The following is a 22,007-nucleotide window of genomic DNA, read 5'->3' on the forward strand; positions in this document are numbered from 1 at the left end:
TTGGGGATGGGAGGGTTTTCAATATGGATTGTGCTACTTTCATCGTGGCTTGGAGATCTGGAAATCGTGTCATCGGGCGAGGTGGGGATACATTGGGTTTCCAAAGGTATATGAGTTGAGATGGTGTCAATAAGGAAAGCTCCATCTGCACCCATGGGGGGGCTGTAAGTTTACGAGCTGTCACCAGGTGGCACCATCTGCTCATAATTGTGGCTTTGTAGTAGGTGTGGAGGTCAGGTAGGCCAAAGCCCCCTGACCCTCGCTTAATGATTAAGTGTCGGTGTGCTAATCTGGGAGCTTTTTTAGCCCACACAAAGGTGGAAAACATACGTCGGGTTGCTTTGAAGAAGGAGGTGGGGACTATTATGGGAAGGGATTGAAAGAGGTAGAGGAATTGGGGTAAGATATATGTTTTGATATAGTTTTTCCTCCCCATCCATGACACAAAGGGTAGAGTCAGTTTATTGAGTTTAAGTTTCACTTTATTAAAAAGGGGGGTGAAATTAGCAGCAAATAATTTGGCAGGGTCAGGGGTGATATGAGTGCCCAGATATTTCAGGGAGGAGGTGGTCCAGGTAAAGGGATAATCAGTTTTAAGTTTCATTATAACATCAGTAGGTGCAGTTATGTTCATGGCCTCTGATTTACTAAAGTTGATTTTAAAATCTGAGATCGCTCCAAATGCGGTAAAGGTGTCCACTATTTTGTTCATAGATCTGTTAGGGTCCGTTATAAATAGCAGCAAATCATCTGCAAAAGCTGCAGTTTTGTGTTCGAAGCTGCCAATTTTGAGGCCTGGTATCTCTGGATCCTGTCTGATTTTTTGTATCAACGCTTCCAGCGTCAATACAAAAAGGGAGGGGGAAAGTGGGCAACCCTGGCGTGTGCCATTGCTAATGTGGAATGTAGGGGAGAGTTTACCATTGACTCTGATCCGAGCATGTGGGGCGGAGTAAAGGGAGAAAATAGCTGATATAAAGGGCGGGGGAAATCTAAATTTAGTTAATACTGCTGCCATAAATGTCCAGTTCACTCTATCAAAAGCCTTCTCGGCATCAGTACCGAGAAGGACTAGTGATTTATTGTGTGCTCTGGCATAGGAGATGGCATTAAGCACTCTAGCTGAGTTGTGCTTGCCTTCTCGTCCTGGAACGAAGCCTACTTGTTCAGGTCCTATCAGGGTTGGTAATAATTGGTTAATCCTGTGGGCCAGAACCTTCGCCCACCATTTTACATCTGCGTTTAGCAGGGAGATAGGGCGATAGCTCCCACATAAGTTCGCCGCTTTGCCTTCCTTTGGGAGGACTGTGATATGCGCTTCAAGCGCCTGGTGGGGGAGACTCTGGCCCGCCAGGATGGAATTGCATAGCTTGGTAAAGTGGGGCAGCAGGATGGCTTTGAACTTCTTATAATATATAATAGGTAGCCCGTCTGGCCAGGTGCTTTCCCCGTAGGGATGGATGCCAGGATATCTCCCGCTTCCTTTTCAGTAATGGGGTCTAGTAGCCCTTGTGCTTGGGTATCTGAAAGAGAAGGGAGGTTAATAGAGGTAAGAAAGGTATTGATCAAGTCAGAGTGGGACGTGGTGGAAGGGGAAGCGGTAGTGGAGTTTCGGAGGTTATATAACTGCTCATAGAAGGAGCTGAATTCTCTGGCAATGTCCTCAGTGGACATCAGATCAGTTCCTTCTGCAGTTGTAATTTTATTGATAAATGATTTAGTTTGTTGTGATTTAACTAGTGAGGACATGAGTTTGGAGCCCTTGTCTCCGTGTAAATAATATTTAAATTTAGTTCTAGTATAGGCCTTGGCGGATCTCTCGTTTAGAAGAGCTGTTAGTCTGGCTCTGAGGTCAGAGAGCTGGGGCAGTACTGAAGCCACTCTACTCTGTTTATGTAGTGATTCTAGCTTAGATATTTCCGAGTAAAGGTGGTCTGTCTGCTTAGTAATTTTCTTTTTATGCGCTGTACCTATGGCGATGAGTTCGCCCCTGATCACCGCTTTGTGGGCTTCCCACACGATCGGCATAGCGACGTCTGGGGTGGTGTTTTGAGTAAAGTATTGTTGCATTTTAGCTTCTAGTTGGGAGATATATGACGGAGTGCCCAGTAGAGTGGTATTCATTGTCCACGTCATATCGCGTTTGGGGAGGGATTTAATAAGGAGGTCACATGAGATTGGGGCATGGTCAGAGACCGATATGCATCCAATAGACGCGCCGGCAATCAAGTCGACGTGGGCTCGAGAAACTAGAACAAGGTCTAGTCTGTGGTATGAGGCATGTGGGACTGAGTAGAATGTATAGTCCTTAGTGGTAGGGTGCAACAGTCGCCAAACATCCACTAGGTGCAAATCGGTCAGTTTGGATTTTAGCCTGGCCAGTGCTTTATAGGTGTGGGCTGTGGTGGGCCGGGAGGAGTCCAACAGTGGTTCTAGGGCTACATTGAAATCCCCGCCCACCAGGCGAACACCTTCTGCAAAGGAGTTGAAATCATCCAGCACTTTGCAGATCCAGGGGAGCTGCCGGGTGTTGGGTGCATATATGTTGGCTAAAGATATGGTTTCCCCAGCGATTTGGAGTTTCAGAAATATATAGCGCCCGTCTGGGTCTACCATCTCGGCCATTTTAGTGAAGATAACGTGCTTACTGAGACCAATGCTGACCCCACATACTGCTTTGGACGGATGTGTGCTGTGAAACCAGTTAGGGTACCAGCCTTTAGCTAAGACAGGGGTGTAATTAGCCTTGAAGTGCGTCTCCTGACAGAATATCACATCAGTCCGGAGACGTTTGAATTCGCTCAATATGCGGGACCTCTTTTGGGGGGTATTCATCCCTTTCACGTTGAGGGAAGTTAGCGTTAGTTTGGTAGCCTTTGTAGTGTCTATTGGGGCCATCATGGAGGGTGAGTTATAGTGATGCATATCTCTAGTACTAGTGACACGGAATTGGATGGTTTAGAATACAATAGAGGGGGACAGCATTGGTCTGTTAGTGTTTCCCAACCGGGGAAATAATGTGTAAACATATAAACTTTCCATGGCACAGCGTGCCTGATAACAGGAACATATAAACCAGTAACCATAGTTGCTAATATAAAAGAGATAAGGGGGGGGGTATGAGATGTTAAGGTGACCCATACGGCAGGTCAACCCCTCTCAACTATAGTAGCATATAGGCAGAGAATAATTCTACATGTAGCTCAACCAATTAACAGGGTAAGTTATTATGAGCGTAATAGCAAAATGCCATATCAGGCAGTCAGTTCTATCAGACATAATAAACGCAAGGATACTAGCAGTGAGTTCAGCCATCTTTTATCTGCTTGTTCTTTCCTTTCGGCTTCTTCGGTGACTTCGTAGGGAGACGTGTACTCCACGTGTCTGCTGTTGGTATCGAGGGTAGATCTCCTATGGCGGCCAGCGGCATCCATGAGGGGATGTTGATCGGTGTCATATCGAGCGAATCCCACGCTGCGTCCAAATCCTCTGGCGTGCGAATAATAATGTGCCTGCCATTTTTCACAATGGCCAAGCCGAAGGGGTATAGCCAGCGAAATGGGGTTTTATGGGCTCTAAGCGTGTCCAGCAAGGGCTTCAGCAACCTGCGCTTCGCCAATGTGCTCGGCGCTATATCCTGGTACATTTGGTACTCGTGGCCCTCATATGTTAGAGCATCTTTTCGTCTAGCAGCCTGTAGTATGTCTGAAGCATCTGGGTAGTGCAATAACCCACAGACTATGTCCCTTGGTTGTTCAGTAGCGGCAGGTTTAGCTCTCAGAGCCCTGTGTACTCTCTCAATTTTAATGGCGGATGCCCTCTCCTCTCCCAGGAGATCTGTGAAAATGTCCATGGAGACTTTTTGTAGGGCTTCAGGAGCGTAGCTTTCAGGGATTGCTCTTATTCGCACATTTTTGCGCCGACTGCGATTCTCTTGATCTTCTATTGCCAGTAAAGCATTATTAATGTATGTGCTTTGATCCTGTAAGGTCTTTGCCACAGCCTCACTATGGCACAAGATGTCGGTTTGCACGTTCTCTAAACGCTCCACTCTGTGGCCAATATGGTGTATGTCTGCTTTAATATCAGCTAAGTCTTTCATCATAGGAGCCACAAGTTGTTTGAGGAAGCGCCGGGATATAGGTTGGGGGTCTGTGTCCTCACCTCCGTCTACAGAGCCCTCCATACTGTCCATGTCCGAGTCTGCTGTGGCGCGTCTCCCCGACGGCGCCATCTTAGCTGAAGCTGACTTGCTCGTGCCGGAGCGCTTACCGAAGTATTGCGCCATATCGGGAGGACTGCAGCCCTTCTTCGGTGTCACCGGAGTGTGCCGTGAGGTTTGCCCCGTTAATTTGGGTCGTGTCGAGCGTCTAATGGTGCTGTAGGAGTGGGTAGAGAGGAGGTTGACAGAGGAGCTCGGCAACTCGCGTCCTACTCCATGCTCGGCTAGGCTCCGCCCCGACCGGCCCCCGCTCTGACGTCGTCGTCACCAGATGCCGCCCGGGAGAAGAGGACCTTGACGATCGTAATAGGTAATGTATATTTTCTTTAACTTCCGGGCGGGGGTCCGAAAGTGGGGGAAGGGGGCCAGACCGGGTATTTAACCACATTACAAAGTTATATAACTTTGTAATGTGTGTTAAATAAGCTAAAAAAAAATTTCGTGGGAGTTGTCCTTTAACCCTAGCACTCATAGCGTTGCATAGTGCTCACTTTATCTTCTCTCTAACCTGTTGGTGCAGGTAAGGGACGGCCAGCCTGTAAAAGTAACAGCAGCTGGAAATGATGTACTGTGTAACAACCACCATTAGTTCTTTAAACTGTCAATCTCCTTCAGTCTACAAGGGAGCCTTTCATAGGTTTAGAAATGCTCCTGTTCAGAACCAGGGCTTGTGGGTGTGATGGTGGTTGTTTGCTCTTTCTCTCCAGGGAGAATGGAAAGCTGCATACTTAACTACGACAGTACGGACATAGCCGGTGATGCCGGTGGTACTGCTGTAACATCCTCCCTTTATGGGTAGACAGTCACTGGAGAGTGCATTAAAGAGGCTCAGAGACCAGAGGGCTTCAGATGTTTGATGGCTCAGGTCATTGTTATTTATGCTTGAGGGCCTGGTAAAGAACACTTGTGTGCTGTCCGCAGGGCTTTGTCAGAAGAGATATCACTCCAGAGAACTCCTCTGAACAAATTTTGGTGCACCTGCCAATGTACTGCCCACTGGCTGTCGACTGTGCTTTTTCACCCTCCTTCTTCCTTTACTCTTTTGCTGGGTCTGGGTGACCACCACCTCTTTCTTAAGACTCTCATGGCTTTTAGTTCCTATGGGATCTGCAACCTCATCATCACCTCTTCCATTGTCCTCCACCCACATCATCAACTGCCCTCCATGACTGTTTCTATAGTGCAGAAAAATTCAGAAATTGGCACTTGGGTTCCATAATCTTTAGAGAGGTCCTGTAATTGTCCCCTGCACCTTTTAGCCTTCTTACATCTTTATCCTCAATCAGAAGTGGTTGGGGATCAGTGCATTACAGATTATTATTATTATTATTATTATTATTATTATTATTATTATTATTATTATTATTATTATCATTATTATTATCATTATCATTTTTGTTATTTATTTGTAAAGCGCCCTTAATTCCAGAGGCTAACAAACAAACATCAAAAACACATTACATGAAGGTAAATGGCAGACTGGTACACAGTAAAGAAAACCCTGCCCGCAGGGGCTTACAATCTAAGAGGCAAGGGGGGAGAGACAGAAAGTAAAGTGCAGCCAGTCGAAGTTGGGTGCAGAATAATTGTAGGTTGTAGCCCAGTAAAAAGAGATGGCTTTTCAGGTTACTTTTGAAGGTCTTGATGGTGGATGAGACCCGGATTTGTCAAGGTTGTGAGTTCCAGAGTACGGGGGAGGTTCAGGCAAAGTCTTGGAGGTGGTGGTGTGAGGTACGAACAAAGGGGGAGCACAAAAGATGGGCATTGGAAGATTGAAGGTTGCGTGAGGGACGGTAGCGGAATATCAGGTCAGAGATGTACGGAGGGGACAGGTTGTGGATGGCCTTGTATGTCATGGTCAACAATTTAAAATGAATACGTTGAACAAATGGGGAGCCAGTGAAGGGATTGGCAGAGGGGAGAGGCAGAGGTAAAGCGAGGGGAAAGGGAATTAGTCAAGCAGCAGAGTTAAGAATAGACTGGAGGGGAGAAAGGGAGTTAGATGGAAGGCCAGAGAGGAAGATGTTACAGTAATACAACTGAGAGATAATGTGAACATGTACCAGCAGTTTTGTGCTGTCAGAGGTGAGAAAAAGGTGAGGAAATGTTTTATAGGTGAAGGCGGCAGGAGGAGGTCAGGTTCTGAATGTGCAGTTTAAAAGACAGGGCAGAGTCAAACGGGACCCCAAGACAGTGGTCATGGGGCACAGGGGACAGAGTGCAGCCATTGATAGTGATTGAGAGATTTAATGGCGGGGTGGAGCGAGATGGGGAGAAGATGATTAGTTCTGTTTTATCTATGTTGATTTTTAGAAAGCAAGTTGAGAAAGCAAGTATCCAAGTTGATTTTTAGAAGGAGCAAGAAGATCTTAAACTGGGGCAGGTGGATGGCCAACTAAATCATCATCAGTGAAATTGTCAAAGAGTAATAGCGACTGCTCCATGACTTAGGGCCCATACTGTTTTTCTGATTTGCGGGGGATAAAGTAGAGGGGTCTATGCTTTCAGCAGCAGAGATGCAAGTGAAAGACAAACCCATGGAACTGGAGGCACTCTGTGCCATAAAATCTACCAAAACTTCACACAAGTCCTAACTCACAGATTTACTGGCCAAACAGTTCCTAACTCACTGATGCACTGGCCAGATAGCTCCTAACTCACGAATGATGGAACAGTGATGATCATGTATACCAGCGGCAGGACATGTTACTGCCACTGGTAAACAGGGAGAGTCATGTGTCCCAACTGTCCAATCCCAGCCATGCCCATACCAGGCATGGCTGTAATTGCTCTGCCATAGCAATATAGTTTGCTGATTGGCTGCTCAGCAGCCTTTCAATAAAACTTTATGATGAACGCAAGACCTGAATGCAGATTTTTGGCACAGAGCTGGACTATACAATCCAGGTTTGCTCATCACTATTGGTGATCTCTGTTGCCTGAGCAGCTGTTTGGCCCGTGGTACACTTTTACTGGCAATAGCATGTAGCTGTTTATTGTAGAGGAGGCAGAATTTGCTTAGGCTAGGTTCACACTGCGCTTTCAGCATCCGTTTAACGGATCCGTTTTTTTTAACGTCCAGAAAAATAGGTTCAGCAACGTTTTTGGTCCGTTTTGGTCCGCCAAAAAAACGGATCCGTTTTTTTTTTTATAATGGAAGTCAATGGAAAAACGGATGCACACAAATGAATCCGTTTTTTGCAATCCGTTTTTCATGCGTTTTTTTCAAAAAACGGATGCGTTAAACGGATGCTGAAAACGCAGTGTGAACCTAGCCTCATCTTTAAATGTGATCTTTTATACTGGACCTCAGAAATTGTGATTTTGCCAATGTATGACTTTGTTATTGAATTATTACTTTAGATCTTGATGTTAATCCTTAAATTTATTACTTTCCCTTTGTGAAAGATTCATGTTGGAATATTACCATGTACTCCAGTCATTCCTGTTTACGACTGAAGAAATCAACAAGAATCCCAACATTCTGCCAAACATGACATTAGGATTCCAGATGTATGACACATGTGATATACCTCACTATGAATTACAGGGAGCTTTACAGTTCCTGACTGACTCTAGTGGATCAATCTCCGACAACCAGTGTAATTCTAGACCATTGTTCACTGCTGTTATTGGGTCCACGTTGTCAGTCAATTCAATGATCATGGCTAATGTCTTAGGAACCTCCAGATATCCACAGGTAAGAAACTTATAGGAACTGACTGGAAATGATGGCATATGACATCTATTATAACACTGGGACTGTAATATGGGAGCTGATTTGGTAAGCTGGTCGGTCTGCAGAAGAGTTTGCAGTGCAAGATAGCTGGGTGTTGTAGTACCGGTGTCATGGCTGTTGTCACGGCCGAAGTAGCACATCCCCAGATCCTCAAACACTTTTGCCAAAAAATATATCCTTGTCATGGAGCGTGTGTTGGCAAAGGAAATCAATCACACAGTTTTTCTACATAATTGGAAAACTTTAGTGAACGGTCTTTAAAATACAGTCCAATGCAATATAATTCCTTGTTCACAAGGTGCAGAAAAGCTTGTAATCTTGAGAGTCAGTAAGCTGGCCTCTTTCCCTTTAAAGGGTATCTATCATTTGAAGTGGGCAGCAGAATATGCCACAAAGATCCTGCAGGCGGGCGATGTGTTCGGGGCACACAGGAGATAAATTTCTTCATGCTCTTGCCTGCATTGTAAGTATATGGAGCCAAACGTTAAGTTGGAAGAAGCCATCTCCTGCATGCACCCAAATGGACAGCCCGCCGACAGTATTTTTGCAAATGAGAACTAATCTAACCAAGTGCCTAACCCTGGATTACTGACTGCCCAACCTGCTTGTCCCCTTGGTTTTTCAACTTGATTTCTACATCTACGTCTATTCTTCTGTAACATGCCAAGCTCTCATGTTGAGTTTGTGCTCCCTGAAATGAGTTTAGCTTCAGTCTAGTCCTATTTGTGATGCTTGGTCCCCTGATAGATTACAGCTGATCACCAAACAATCAAAATGGGGGCAACCTGTGATCAATTCATCATCTAGAACCTGGTCTAACAAAAAGGTTTTGTGCCAGGCTGAAAAACCATTTATTTACGCAACTAATTTAAGTTCTTAAAATTTAAACACACATTATATTAGGATTTTTTTCCCCCCATTTTCAGGTCAGCCCACTTTCCACTCTTTCCATCTTAAGTAACAAGAAAATGTTTCCATCCTTCTTCAGGACTTTGCCAAGTGACAAGCTCCAGTCTAAAGGAATGGCTGAGCTTATTCTTAGCTTTTGCTGGACCTGGATTGGCCTTGTGGCTCTTGACAATGACTATGGCCTTCTGGGAATTCAGCCAATAAGGGAAGAAATAGTCAGGGCTGGAGCATGTGTGGCCTTCATGGAATATATTCGTCTTAGTCAACCAGATCGCAACTCCCCATATATAGTGAAGACCATAAAAGAGTCCACCGCTACGGTTGTAGTTGTCTTTGCTACGCAAGTGGAATTTGTTCATCTGCTGAATGAGATGGTGAAGCAGAATGTCACAAGGAAAATTTTTATTGGAAATCACGGTTGGGCCAGGTCTTTGTTCTTGTCCATAAGTGAATATTCCCCTATTTTATCTGGTAGTCTTAGTTTAGAAAACATAGATTACGTTGTCCCAGGATTGAGTCAATTCTTGGCCAAGATCCATCCGTCTACATCTATAACATCAAAGTGGACCAAGATGTACTGGGAGACAGTGTTCAACTGCAGATTTCTTGCAGAAAATCAAACTGTTTCTTTGGAGAACTCAGTAAGTACATGCACGGGGTCGGAACGTATAGAAGATATCAAGAACAACTCCAACTATATCTCCAGCTTGAAAACAGCGTATGGTATGTTTGCTGCTGTCCAAGTCTTATCCAAAGCTTTAGAAGATCTGAGAAGCTGCAAAATAGGTGAAGGGATATTTTTTAATGGGAGCTGTGCAAACATTTGGAACTTTAAACCATGGCAGGTAATGAAATATAATATGGGTCCAATATACTTAATGGGAACATTTATAATATACATATACATATACAGTATATTCTCTTTACACATATACGGAGAACAAAAATGGGAAAAGGGAGCATAAGTCAAATCTAGCATATTTTACTAATTTATACTATGTTCTATATGTAAGTATATAACTTATTATTCAAACATTTTCTTTTGTAATATCATCCTACTTTCTTTGAATGTAGATGTGTAGTGGATTAAGACTGGATTTAGAGGAGAGGAAACAGTAAGGGTGGTATTACACGGGCCGATGGAAGCCCAATAATACCTGTAAACGAGCAGCGATCTGCTAGATGTTACCGATTTCCTTGCAGCCTTTGCTAAACTGGCATACATTACCTATCCACGCTCCAGTGCTGCTCCTATGGTCCGCTTCTCCCCGGGTCCGGCGCGCTCTAACTTCAGAGTGGCCTGTCAGCTGACAGGCCGCTCAGCCAATCACAGGCCGGGACCGCCGGGGCCTATGATTGGCCGGACGGCCTGTCAGCTGACAGGCCACTCTGAAGCTAGAGCGCGCTGGACCCGGGGAGAAGCGGACCGCAGGAGCAACCCTGGAACGTGGATAGGTAATGTATATCATCAGTCGCGGGCCACACACCGCTATTACACGTAGTGGTGCGCGGTCGGGGCCCAACAAATATAAGTCCAAACCTATATGAACGATTAGCTGATGATCATTGTCATCGGCTGATCGTTGAATTTACTACACGGAACGATTATCGGCCGAATCGGGCTAATTGGGCCGATTATCGTTCAGAGTAATAGTACCGTTAGAGGTTGTGTCTGACACACAAACCTAGCAGGGAGTTATGTCAGCATGAAACAATTGAAACAAACTACTGGATGCAAACAAACACAACTTGACAAAGGATTACAGACACTAACATAAAGGTATATGATTTGGTTAAAATAAATGGATGAAGTGTTTCTTTAAAGCCCTGTTCATAAATGGGGTTGCAGTCACACAGCAATATTTAGTAAGGCTACAAACACACTTGACGTATCCGCAGCGAGTTTCTCGGCCTTGTTTACTCAATGAGAGACAAACCGGGTGGGCTGTGGACAAACTCGCAGCAGGGATGTACATCCCTGCTGCGAGTTTGTCCGCAGCCCACCCTGTTAACCCCCGGCCGCTGGAGAATATACATTACGGGTTCCCCGCTCCTGCTTGCTTCGGCGGTTCCCGACACGTCCTGCTCGGCCAATCAGTTGTTCAGCCAATCTGGGCTGTTTTAGATATAGAGGCTGCAGGTCACTTACCTCCCCAGTTCCAGCTCCAGGTCCCAGATTGCGCCCCCCCCCCCCCCCTTCTCCTGTCCCTCAGTCGCTTTCTGGTCTGAGCTGCGGCTTAAGACGTGACGTTTCAAGGCAGCTCAGCCATTCAGCGGCCATACAATAAAAATAACCCCAGCCCGGAGTACCCCTTTAAGACTCATTTACATGGGTCAAATGGTAAAGATCAATACATATTTTTCTGTATAAGATCAGGGAAACCTGAAAAAATGAGAGGTGTCCCTTATGTAGACACCTAAAAAGTTACATAATGAGCAGGAGGCATATGATGGATGCTGCCACATACTGCTCACCATAGAGAAGCAGCATTGGGATTTAATGATTATAATTTTTTTTTAAAACTTGGAACAAATTGGATTAAATTTGTTCCAAATTGATTCACTTGTTGCTCTAAGAAAGAGTGACATTCTCTTATACCCCTGACATATTTAAATCTGTTATAGTGTCATACCTGTATGGTTTTAACTATTTGGCTGATTTTTTTAAGTTCTGATTTTCTCTCCCTCTTCAGCTCACATACTATATCAAGAGGGTCCGGCCTAACATAAATGTGGGGAATGAGAGATATTTTGATGAGAACGGGGATCCTCCCGGAGTCTACCCCATAATCAACTGGCAGCTGAAGGCCGACGGGACCCTGATACATGAAAAGATAGGCAACTATAATGCTACAGCTCCTCCTTCTCGGAATCTGATCCTGGATTCAAGTCTGATTGTGTGGAAACTGGGGAGTAAACAGGTGGGAAGAAACACTGATATTAATGATCATTATGAGAGCTGGATGGGGATGGCTTCAGGAAAAAAGTAAGAAGAAAGCTACAGAGGGTCAGAAGGATGGAAACGAGAGTATGAGAATACAACATAGGGGACATGGGTGGGGAAAGAAAGAATAATTAAAGAGGACCTGTCACCCCCCGTGCTGGGGTGACAGGCTCCCGACCCCGTTACAGCCCCCTATACTCACCTGATCCCGCCGGGTCCCGCTTCCTGATCCGGTCGGGTCACGGAGATATGAGCGCCCGAAGCCCAGGGGGGGGTGACAGGTCTCCTTTAAGGAGGGGAATAAGGGTATGACGTTGAGGATGGAGGAATTGACTTGTTTACAGACGTCTTATATTTGCAGAGAATGGCGAAACTTAAGGGAGAGTTTTATAATACACCAGAATGAACAGCTACTACTTGGTCTCCTTGGGTGACATTTTTGGGCACACCTGAGTACACAAGTTATAAGGCCCCACAAGCCAATTAAAGTAATAAAAAGTGTTCTCAGATTTTAGAAAAAAAAAATTCTCCCCCAGGACCATGCTGTTATCCCATTCCTTTTGTTGTGTTACCCCTGTTACCCCATTGTGCTATTTATAATATCTTACCTGCAAATGCTATTTCTGAGGGACATTGACAATACTTATATATTGATCCCTCCACATACAAATTTTAGGCTATGTTCACATAGAGTAAGAGACCGGCAGTTCCATGACCCGGCCGGGTCACAGAACGGCCGGTCTCTGAAAATATCATCCCGGACGGTACTGCAGTACCAGCCGGATGATCTTTCGGCCCATCAGAACTTTACACTGCACGCTATGGAGCGAGCGGACGGATCCACTCGCTCCACATTTTGCACTGACATTGATTTCTGTTATTCAATGAAAAGCAGCCGCAGAAAACTTACATGTCATCAGGGATCCCATAGACAGCAATGCAATGTATATTGTATGTTGAGTCCAGAACTCTATGGAAAACTGGTAATTGGATCGCAAAATATCACCCCAATAGATAGATAAAGCAAGTCCTTACATACAACGGTCACAAAAAACTACTGGAAGCTGTAAATTACTTCCTATGTAATAGACTGGACTGTTTTCAGGGCCTTGTACGGTTCCATCAGGGTCCCAGAAAAATAAAATGAAGTCGTCCTCAACTGGTGCCTAAAGGAGCAACTTATCCTGGCACAAATAGGGTATGTTCACACTAAGTAAAACAGGCGTAATCTAACCTGTTTAAACTGTGTGTCATTGCTGTCTATGGGAGACCGTGCACTCCCCCTCTGCTGCCGCTCTCCGCTCGAAGAAGTGACTTCTTTGAGCGGAGAGCAGCTGCTGAGGAGCTATGGGGCACTGAGACAGGCAGAATTCCGCAGAGGAATACCGCCTGTTTTACTCAGTGGGAATATACCCATAAAGAGTAATACAGGGCATGTAATATCACACTATACTGTAGAGAGGAGATACTAGGCACACACAGCAGTACAGGACATGTAGTATCTCACTATACTACAGAGAGGAGATACCAGACACACAGCAGTACAGGACATGTAGTATCACACTATACTGTAGAGAGGAGATACTAGACACACACAGCAGTACAGGACATGTACCGTGTTTCCCCGATAGTAAGACACCCCCGAAAGTAAGACATAGTTGGACTTTCGGGGGCTGGGCTAAAGTAAGACATACCCCCGAATGTAAGACATAGTACAGTACAGTCATGTGCAGCCGCTGGTGGTCCCTCTGATTGGCCCAGCGGATTCCTGACGAGGAGAAGCCACACCCAGCGCCGCTGGTGGCACCTCTGATTGGCCCAGCGGGTCCCTGAACGTGGAAGAAGAAACAGCAAGTAAGGCGTGCTGCTGATGATGAGAGGGGAGAGAGGAGCGCAGCGGCCCCCCTCCCCTCTCCATAGGTATGGCTGTAACCCGGCCCTGCTCTCAGTACCGTAGCAGCAGCACGTGGGTGTGTTTATTGCTGTAACCCAGCGCGGCCCCTGCTCATTCTTATGGAGAGGAGAGGGGGGCCGCTGCGCTCTCTCCCCTCTCAGCAGCACGGAATCAGCAGGGCCCCCCTCCCCTCTCCATAGCAATCAGCAGGGCTGGGTTACAGCCATACCTCCCAACCGTTGCTGGGCAGTGTGGTCTTAACCCTTTCCTTAACAGTGTGGCATTAATCCTCTCCTGGGCACTGTGGCATTAACCCTTTCATGGACACTGTGGCATTAACCCTTTCATGGGCACTGTGGCATTAACCCTCTCCTGGGCACTGTGGCATTAACCCTCTCCTGGGCACTGTGGCATTAACCCTCTCCTGGGCACTGTGGCATTAACCCTCTCCTGGGCACTGTGGCATTAACCCTCTCCTGGGCACTGTGGCATTAACCCTTTCATGGACACTGCGGCAAGTCCCCATACGGTACATTGCATGGAGACTTGCTGCGATTGCTGTGGGATAATGTACGGGGATGTAATCCTATGGGAGACTGTGATATGAAATATTAGGAATTCTTATATCGTACACTATATTTTTGCCCATAGACATGAGCGCTTCCGGTTCCAGTGGTAAAAGGAAGAGCTACACCGTGGAGTATAAAAAAGCGATTGTCGAAGAATCTTGGGGCAAAAATTTAGTGGAGTTCTGCAAGAATAAAATGTTGGATCACCGACTGGTCCAAAAATGGCGTGCAGAATACACTAACCTGAGTGAAAAAGTGGAGAGCGGAATGGCTAAAAAGCGCAAGATTGGATGTGGCCGTCAGCCAATGTATACAGAGCTGGAAAGCCTGGTCTGTGAGTGGGTTGCGGACAGGAGAGCAAAGACATTGGTGGTGACCAGGGCTCAGATTCAGGAATATGCTCTTGCAGTGGCACCACAGTTTGACATTTCCCCTGAACAATTCAAGGCATCACAGCACTGGGTGGATAACTTTCTTGAACGCAATGACCTGTCATTGAGAAGAGCAACAACCCTCTTTAGGCTGGAAGATGCTGAGGTCGTTAAACGTGCATTTGCCTACAAGAAGTTTGTAGATGACATTGACTTCTCTAAGTACAGTCTGTGTAACATGATCGCCATGGATGAAACTGCCGTGTTTATGGGCCAAGCAGCTCAAACCACCATTGATCAACGAGGTGCCTCCTCAGTGTACGTTCCCTCCACCGCTTATGAAAGTGCACGTGTCACCTGCATATTGGCGATTCGTCTGGATGGCACTAAAGTAACACCGCTACTCATTGCAAAGGGCAAGAAGGAGAAGATTGAGCGGTTTTCTGGCATTTATGTGCTGGAAACTGAAAAAGCCTGGGCCACACAAGCTGCTATAAGGAAGTGGCTTGATGTAATGCTGCCGCTTGTTATGAGAGGGAACAAAAGAGGGATGCTGATCTGGGATGCAGCCAGCACACACCGCGCCAAAACCATGAAAAGCTTCCTTCATGAGCGGAGAATCGACCAAATCATGATTCCTGCAGGGATGACTGCTTATCTTCAGACTCTGGATATCGCCATTAACAAGCCGTTCAAGGACCATCTTCGTGCGGAAATCAATGACTACATTGAAAACCGAATGGAGAGGAATGTACGTGGGAACTTTGTAAAGCCCAGACTGCCAGAAATTGTGAATTGGGTGAAGAATTCATGGGATAAGATCACTGACACGTGCATTGCAAATGCACTGCGAGCTGGCTACCTGGACAAGACCTGCTCATTTCAGGACAGTGCCATTGCTACTCATGAGAGATATGGGCCAATCATTCAGCAGAAAATAGAGTCCCAAGAAAATCCACAGGAACCTCAGAGTGTGGATATTTATGATGATGTTCCTGAAGATGATGACATGGTTGTCATGGAATAAATCTGTTTTATCTTCAGTATAACATATTCAGACTGTTCGTTCTTACCGTTTTTCATTGTTGTACATGTTTTACATGGAAATACCGTCATGATACGGTTGTAACAAGACATTCTTGGCACTTGCTTTTATAAACCTGTTTTGTGGTGAATACCATACTGTTCAGGTTGTTAATAAATGTTAATTTTATGGTTAAAACAAAAATCTAAATTTTTTTTCCAATATAAGACATACCCCAAAAGTAAGACATAGTGGGACTTTTGGGAGTAAAAAGAACGTAAGACACTGTCTCACTTTCGGGGAAACACGGTAGTATCTCACTATACTATAGAGAGGAGATACCAGACACACACAGCAGTACAGGACATGTAGTATCACACTATACTGTAGAGAGAAGATACCAGACACACACAGCAGTACAGGACATGTAGTATCACACTATACTGTAAAGGAGATACTGGACACACACACACAGCAGTACAGAGCATGTGGTATCACACTATACTGTAGAGAGGAGATACTAGGCACACACAGCAGTACAGGACATGTAGTATCTCACTATACTACAGAGAGGAGATACCAGACACACAGCAGTACAGGACATGAAGTATCACACTATAGTGTAGAGAGGAGATACTAGACACACACAGCAGTACCGGACATGTAGTATCTCACTATACTATAGAGAGGAGATAGCAGACACACACAGCAGTACAGGACATGTAGTATCACACTATACTGTAAAGAGAAGATACCAGACACACACAGCAGTACAGGACATGGTGTATCACACTATACTGTAGAGAGAAGATACTAGACACACACAGCAGTACAGGACATGAAGTATCACACTATACTGTAGAGGAGATACTGGACACACACAGCAGTACAGGACATGGTGTATCACACTATACTGTACAGAGGAGATACTAGATGCACACAGCAGTACAGGACATGTAGTATCACACTATATTGTACAGAGGAGATACCAGACACACACAGCAGTACAGGACATGTAGTATCACACTATACTGTAGAGAGGAGATACTACACACATACAGCAGTACCGAACATGTAGTATCACATTGTACTTAATAGAGGAGATACTAGACACAAAGCAGTACAGGACATGTAGTATCACACTATACTGTAGAGAGGAGATACTAGACACACACAGCAGTACAGGACATGTAGTGTCACACTATACTGTAGAGAGGAGATGCTAGACATACACAGCAGTACAGGACATGTAGTATCACATTGTACTGTAGAGTCATGGCCAAAAGTTTTGAGAATGACACAAATAAGATATTTTCACATGATCTGCTGCCCTCTGGTTTTTATGTGTATTTGTCAGATGTTTTTATCACTGTACTGTAGAGAGAAGATACTAGACACACACAGCAATACAGGACATGTAGTATCACACTATACTGTAGAGAACAGATACCAGACACACACAGCAGTACAGGACATGTAGTATCACACTGTACTGTAGAGGAGATATTAGACACACACAGCAGTAAAGGACATGTAGTATAACACTGTACTGTAGAGGAGATGTTAGACACACACAGCAGTACAGGACATGTAGTATCACACTGTATTGTAGAGGAAATACCAGACACACACAGCAGTACAGTACATGTAGAATCCCACTATACTGTAGAGAGGAGATACCAGACACACAGCAGTACAGGACATGTAGTATCAGGCTATGTTCACACTGCGTACAAATCCGTACGAATTTCGTATGGCGCCGTACATGTGCGGCTGAAACTACGGGCGTGCGAATATTCGATGTGCGGCCGGATGCGTACGCATTGCGAACGTACGCCCGTAGTCTACTTACACTTCCCGAGCCCCCTACGAAGCGATCTGACAGCGGTCTTTTACTTGGAAATCTTCGCCTAGCCCCGGACACCCCACAGAACCTTTTGGATCGGCATAGAAGAGTGGAAAAATTAAGAAATCACCACTTCGTACGGATCCGCGCGATGGTCTGGTTCATTTCTTACGGCGCCGTATACGATCCCGGCGTACATTCGTATGAAGTGTGAACTGTGCGGCCGGGATCGTATACCTTGCATTGTACGCTAACTATGTAAGTTTCCGCCCGCATATTCACGGAGCGCACTACGGCCGGAAGCTTACGTAGTGTGAACCTAGCCTCACACTGTACTGTAGAGAGGAGATACTAGACACACACAGCAGTACAGGGCATGTAATATCACACTATACTGTAGAGAGGAGATACCAGACACACAGCAGCACAGGACATGTAGTATCACACTACTGTAGAGAGGAGATACCAGACACACAGCAGTACAGGACATGTAGCATCACACTGTACTGTAGAGAGGAGATACCAAACACACATAGCAGTACATGACATGTAGTATCACATTCTAGTGTAGGGCACTTTTGTTCATCAATCCTGTACTTATCCACAAGTCCTGCAGATCCTGACTGTCTGTAGCATTGTACTGTATGTTGAGTCTGGTCTGAAGTTATGATGGTCCAAAAAGGAACATTGTATGTTGAAATTATTGTATCTTGAGGCAATTGTAAGTTGAGGGACCAGTGTACTGTACTTCATTTGAAATCAGACAGTAATCGCAGATAGTCCTATACGTTCAAAATGCTTTGCAATTGGTTTGGATGTTCCCCTTCCTTCTTTCTCTCTGTTCCAATTTTTGCATAATTTGATTCTATAAATTCAATAAAAGTTTTGAATAATAAGAAAAGGAGGGAAGTTTCTAGAAATTTTGAGGGACATTAGGAAAAAAATCCAATAATGAGATGTGACTAGGGAAAAATGGAAAGATGTTATTACCTACAGAATGAATTCCTAGTTTAACTGTATACTTTTTTTTATATATAATTGGTTTAAGATGAGAACATTATTTTTCTTTATTGTTTCCAGGTCCCTTCCTCAGGTTGTAGTGAAGGCTGCAGCATAGGATTCAGGAAAGCCGCTGTGCAAGGGAAGCCGCCATGTTGTTATGCCTGTGTTCCATGTCTACAAAGGGAGATCTCAAATCAGACAGGTGATATTCTATAAAAGTATTAATGTATCTCATAGGAGAGAATGGGGCCCCAAACAGAAACCCCCTAGAGTCTAAAAAATTTATAATTCCCACATAGACTTGTCTGAATGTTTTATTCAATTCGTATGGTAAACCATCAATCTGTATGATCTGTAAGAGTCCAGCACCAATCTACAGAAACAAGGTAATTTGCCAGTTACCATAGTAATGCGTCCAGGCAGAAGGATATACACTCTAGTGTGTCTGGATCAGCAACTGAGAACACTGAAGATACAGTAATAGCGACTGTACCCTTTACAGCAGTATATGTCTGACTCTGGGGATGCAGTGAACCCTTTAAGTTTGCAAACTAAGGCTATGTTCACACTACGTATATGTCGCGGCCGGACATATACGTGTTAAACTCCGGCCGGGGATTTACGTAAGTTGCGGCCGGCTACGTGCGGTCCGCGAACTTACGCCCGTAGTCTACTTGCTTCCCGAGCGCCCTACATATCGATCTGACAGCGGTCTTTTACTTGGAAATCTTCGCCTAGCCCCGGACGCCCCACAGAACCTTTTGGATCGGCAAAGAAAAATGCAAAAATGAAGAAATCACCACTACGTACGGGACCGCATGTTACGCTACGGGCATAAGTTACAGCATTTTCGTCCTCAAACAATGGTCTGGTTCATTTTTTACGGCGCCGCGTATGATCCTGGCGTAAGTTCTTACGTAGTGTGAACTGTGCAGCCGTAGATCGTATACTTTCCATTGTACGCAAACTACGTAAGTCTCCATCCTACGTAAGTCTCCATCCGCTTATTCACTGAACGCGCTACGTCCGGAAACTTACGTATCGTGAACATAGCCCCCAAGTGGCAATGACAGTAACATAGCTGTAATTTGAATCTAAAGCTTGGCTTGCCATGGACACATGTCCACGGGTCGCCACAGGTCTTGCTTGTTCATTGGGTCTGGAACAGGAATCGTGGATTAATTGTTGTGGAAGATAGAATCAAGAAGCAGACACAAAAGCTGAAAATAACTAAAGACAGCCTTTGTATATATTTTTTTTTGCAAAAAAGTAGCCAAATTACAGTCTTAGGGTGTGTGCACACTAAAGAAATTTTCGTGGATAACTTGTACCGGATTCTGCTGCTGGTCCCCACGCACTCCCGCTTCACTTGCCACCCGTCCCATGAACTACATTCTATGGTCAAGCAGGTTCCGCTGTCTGTCTGCCCAAAGAATGAACGTGTCCATTCTTTCGGTGGGCGACGGAATCTGCCTGACCATGGAATGCAGTTTATGGGTTGGGCGGAGAGTGAAGCAGGAGCGCGGGAGAAGACGAGTGGTACAATCGGCCGCAAGTCATCCGCAACAATTACTTAGTGTGCACATAAAAACAATAAGTTATTTATTTCCCTCTGTAGATTCCTTAAGCTGCTTTCGATGTCCGTGGGACCAATGGCCCAATCCTGAAAAATCCAAGTGTCTTCTCAAACCTATACAGTTCCTGTCTTATGAAGATATATTAGGAGCCAGCTTATGTGCTACCAGCATCATGTCCTCAATTGTCCCAGCTTTTATCTTGGGACTTTTCTTCCATCACCACACCACTCCACTTGTGAAAGCCAGCAACTACTCCCTAAGCTGTCTTCTCCTGATGTCCCTCAGTCTCTGCTTCTTCTGCTCTTTAGGATTTATCGGTTACCCTGATCATGATAAATGTCTTCTACGTCAGGTGTCTTTCGGTCTGGTCTTCACGCTCTGTGTTTCATGTATATTGGCCAAGACAATCATGGTGGTTTTTGCTTTCATGGCCACTAGACCTGGAAGTAGACTAAGAAAATGGACGACCCCAAGAGTCTCCTACTCAATCATTTCTATCTGTTTCCTTCTACAATTATTATTGTGTATCACATGGATGTCAGTAGCTCCTCCATTCCCACAATATAACACAGAAGATAGACCAGAACTTATCATTGCTGACTGTAATAATGGGTCACCCATCGCCTTCTGGGCCATGCTGGGATATCTCTTCCTTCTGGCTACTATTAGTTTTATAGTGGCCTTCTTGGCTAGAAAACTTCCAGATAGTTTTAATGAGGCCCAGTATATAACATTTAGTATGTTGGCCTTCCTGTGTGTATGGATATCTTTTATTCCAGCCTATCTTAGTGCCCAGGGCAAATATACAGTCACCATGGAGCTATTCGCCATCCTGGTATCTAGTTGGGCATTGCTGATTTGTATGTTTTTTCCTAAATGTTTTATTTTACTTTTCAGACCAGAGATGAATTCTAGAGAACATCTCATGCTGAGAAATAATAAGGGTAAAGAAATAACAAACAGATTGTAGACAGGGTAAACCTACACAAACATGATGGCTATTGTGCTTAGCAAAGTAAACTCTTGATTTTGTGAAATGAAATTTTTAACTTCAGTAAATATGCTGCTATTTGCCATTGCCTTGAATAATGATTCCCAACAGTATTAATGTTAGGACTCGGGCTATGCGTTTGGCTCGGCGTCCTTAGCAGCCAGACTGCATGTCAGGTTTTGCTCTGCTCTGCTATTCATGGTTGTAGTAGTGGTCAGTATTCACTCCCTGACAGATCAACACAAGTGTAGTGAGTTCACTAATCATGGACTGAAAGCTGACTCACTAGTCTCACTATCTGGGCAGGACCTGGAGCTTCAGCCCCAATCATGCCTTGGGGGCTGGGACTACAAGTCCTATAAGTATAATCCCCTGTCTCAGTATCTTGCCTGCGATAGAGCCTAGTACTCCTAGTGTTTCTTGACCTTGCGTTTTCCCTGACTTAGATATTCCTGTTTACCCGACCTTTTGGCTTGTATTTTGACTATCCCTTGGACACGTTTTTGTACCTTGTCGCTAGACTGTTGCTGACTCGGAATTCTGACCTCGCTCTTATTGTGTGTGTCTGTCTTGTTTTGTTTCGTGTAGCACCCTAGCAGTACAGAGACTGCCGTCCAGTTGTCTGTTTGCCACCTAGGGCATCTGGGGCAAGCAGGTAGGGCAAGTGGGGCGGGTGCCAGCTTCAGGGCTTACCTGTCCTTGTGTCTCCCTGTCCCTATCCTGACATTATCGCAGGCCAATATCAAAGCCGCTCTCGACGGTTCGGCATGAGTACCGAGACATCGGTCGCCGACCGCCTGGACGAGATGGCTACCCAGCTCCAGGGGATAGCCGGTTTGGTATCTCAGCTATCCAACCGGGTTGACTCCCTAACTCTGACTGCCCCCCAGTCATCAGTACCACCTGTCTCGGTATCTCC

At 45.2% G+C, this 22,007-nt stretch overlaps 1 protein-coding gene across 1 annotated transcript; it reads left to right on the top strand.

The window, feature by feature from the left end:
• The first annotated feature begins 13,435 nt into the window (after positions 1-13,435).
• LOC138784828 (uncharacterized) lies at positions 13,436-21,067 on the top strand. Its single transcript, XM_069960521.1, has 4 exons — positions 13,436-13,668; positions 14,360-15,660; positions 18,599-18,722; positions 20,139-21,067. Exons 2-4 carry the CDS (start codon positions 14,362-14,364, stop codon positions 21,065-21,067), a joined length of 2,352 nt encoding a protein of 783 aa, XP_069816622.1. The 5' UTR covers positions 13,436-13,668; positions 14,360-14,361.
• Positions 21,068-22,007: the final 940 nt, after the last annotated feature.

Source organism: Dendropsophus ebraccatus, chromosome 1 (genome assembly GCF_027789765.1).
Source record: "Dendropsophus ebraccatus isolate aDenEbr1 chromosome 1, aDenEbr1.pat, whole genome shotgun sequence".
Classification (NCBI taxonomy): Eukaryota; Metazoa; Chordata; class Amphibia; order Anura; family Hylidae; genus Dendropsophus; species Dendropsophus ebraccatus.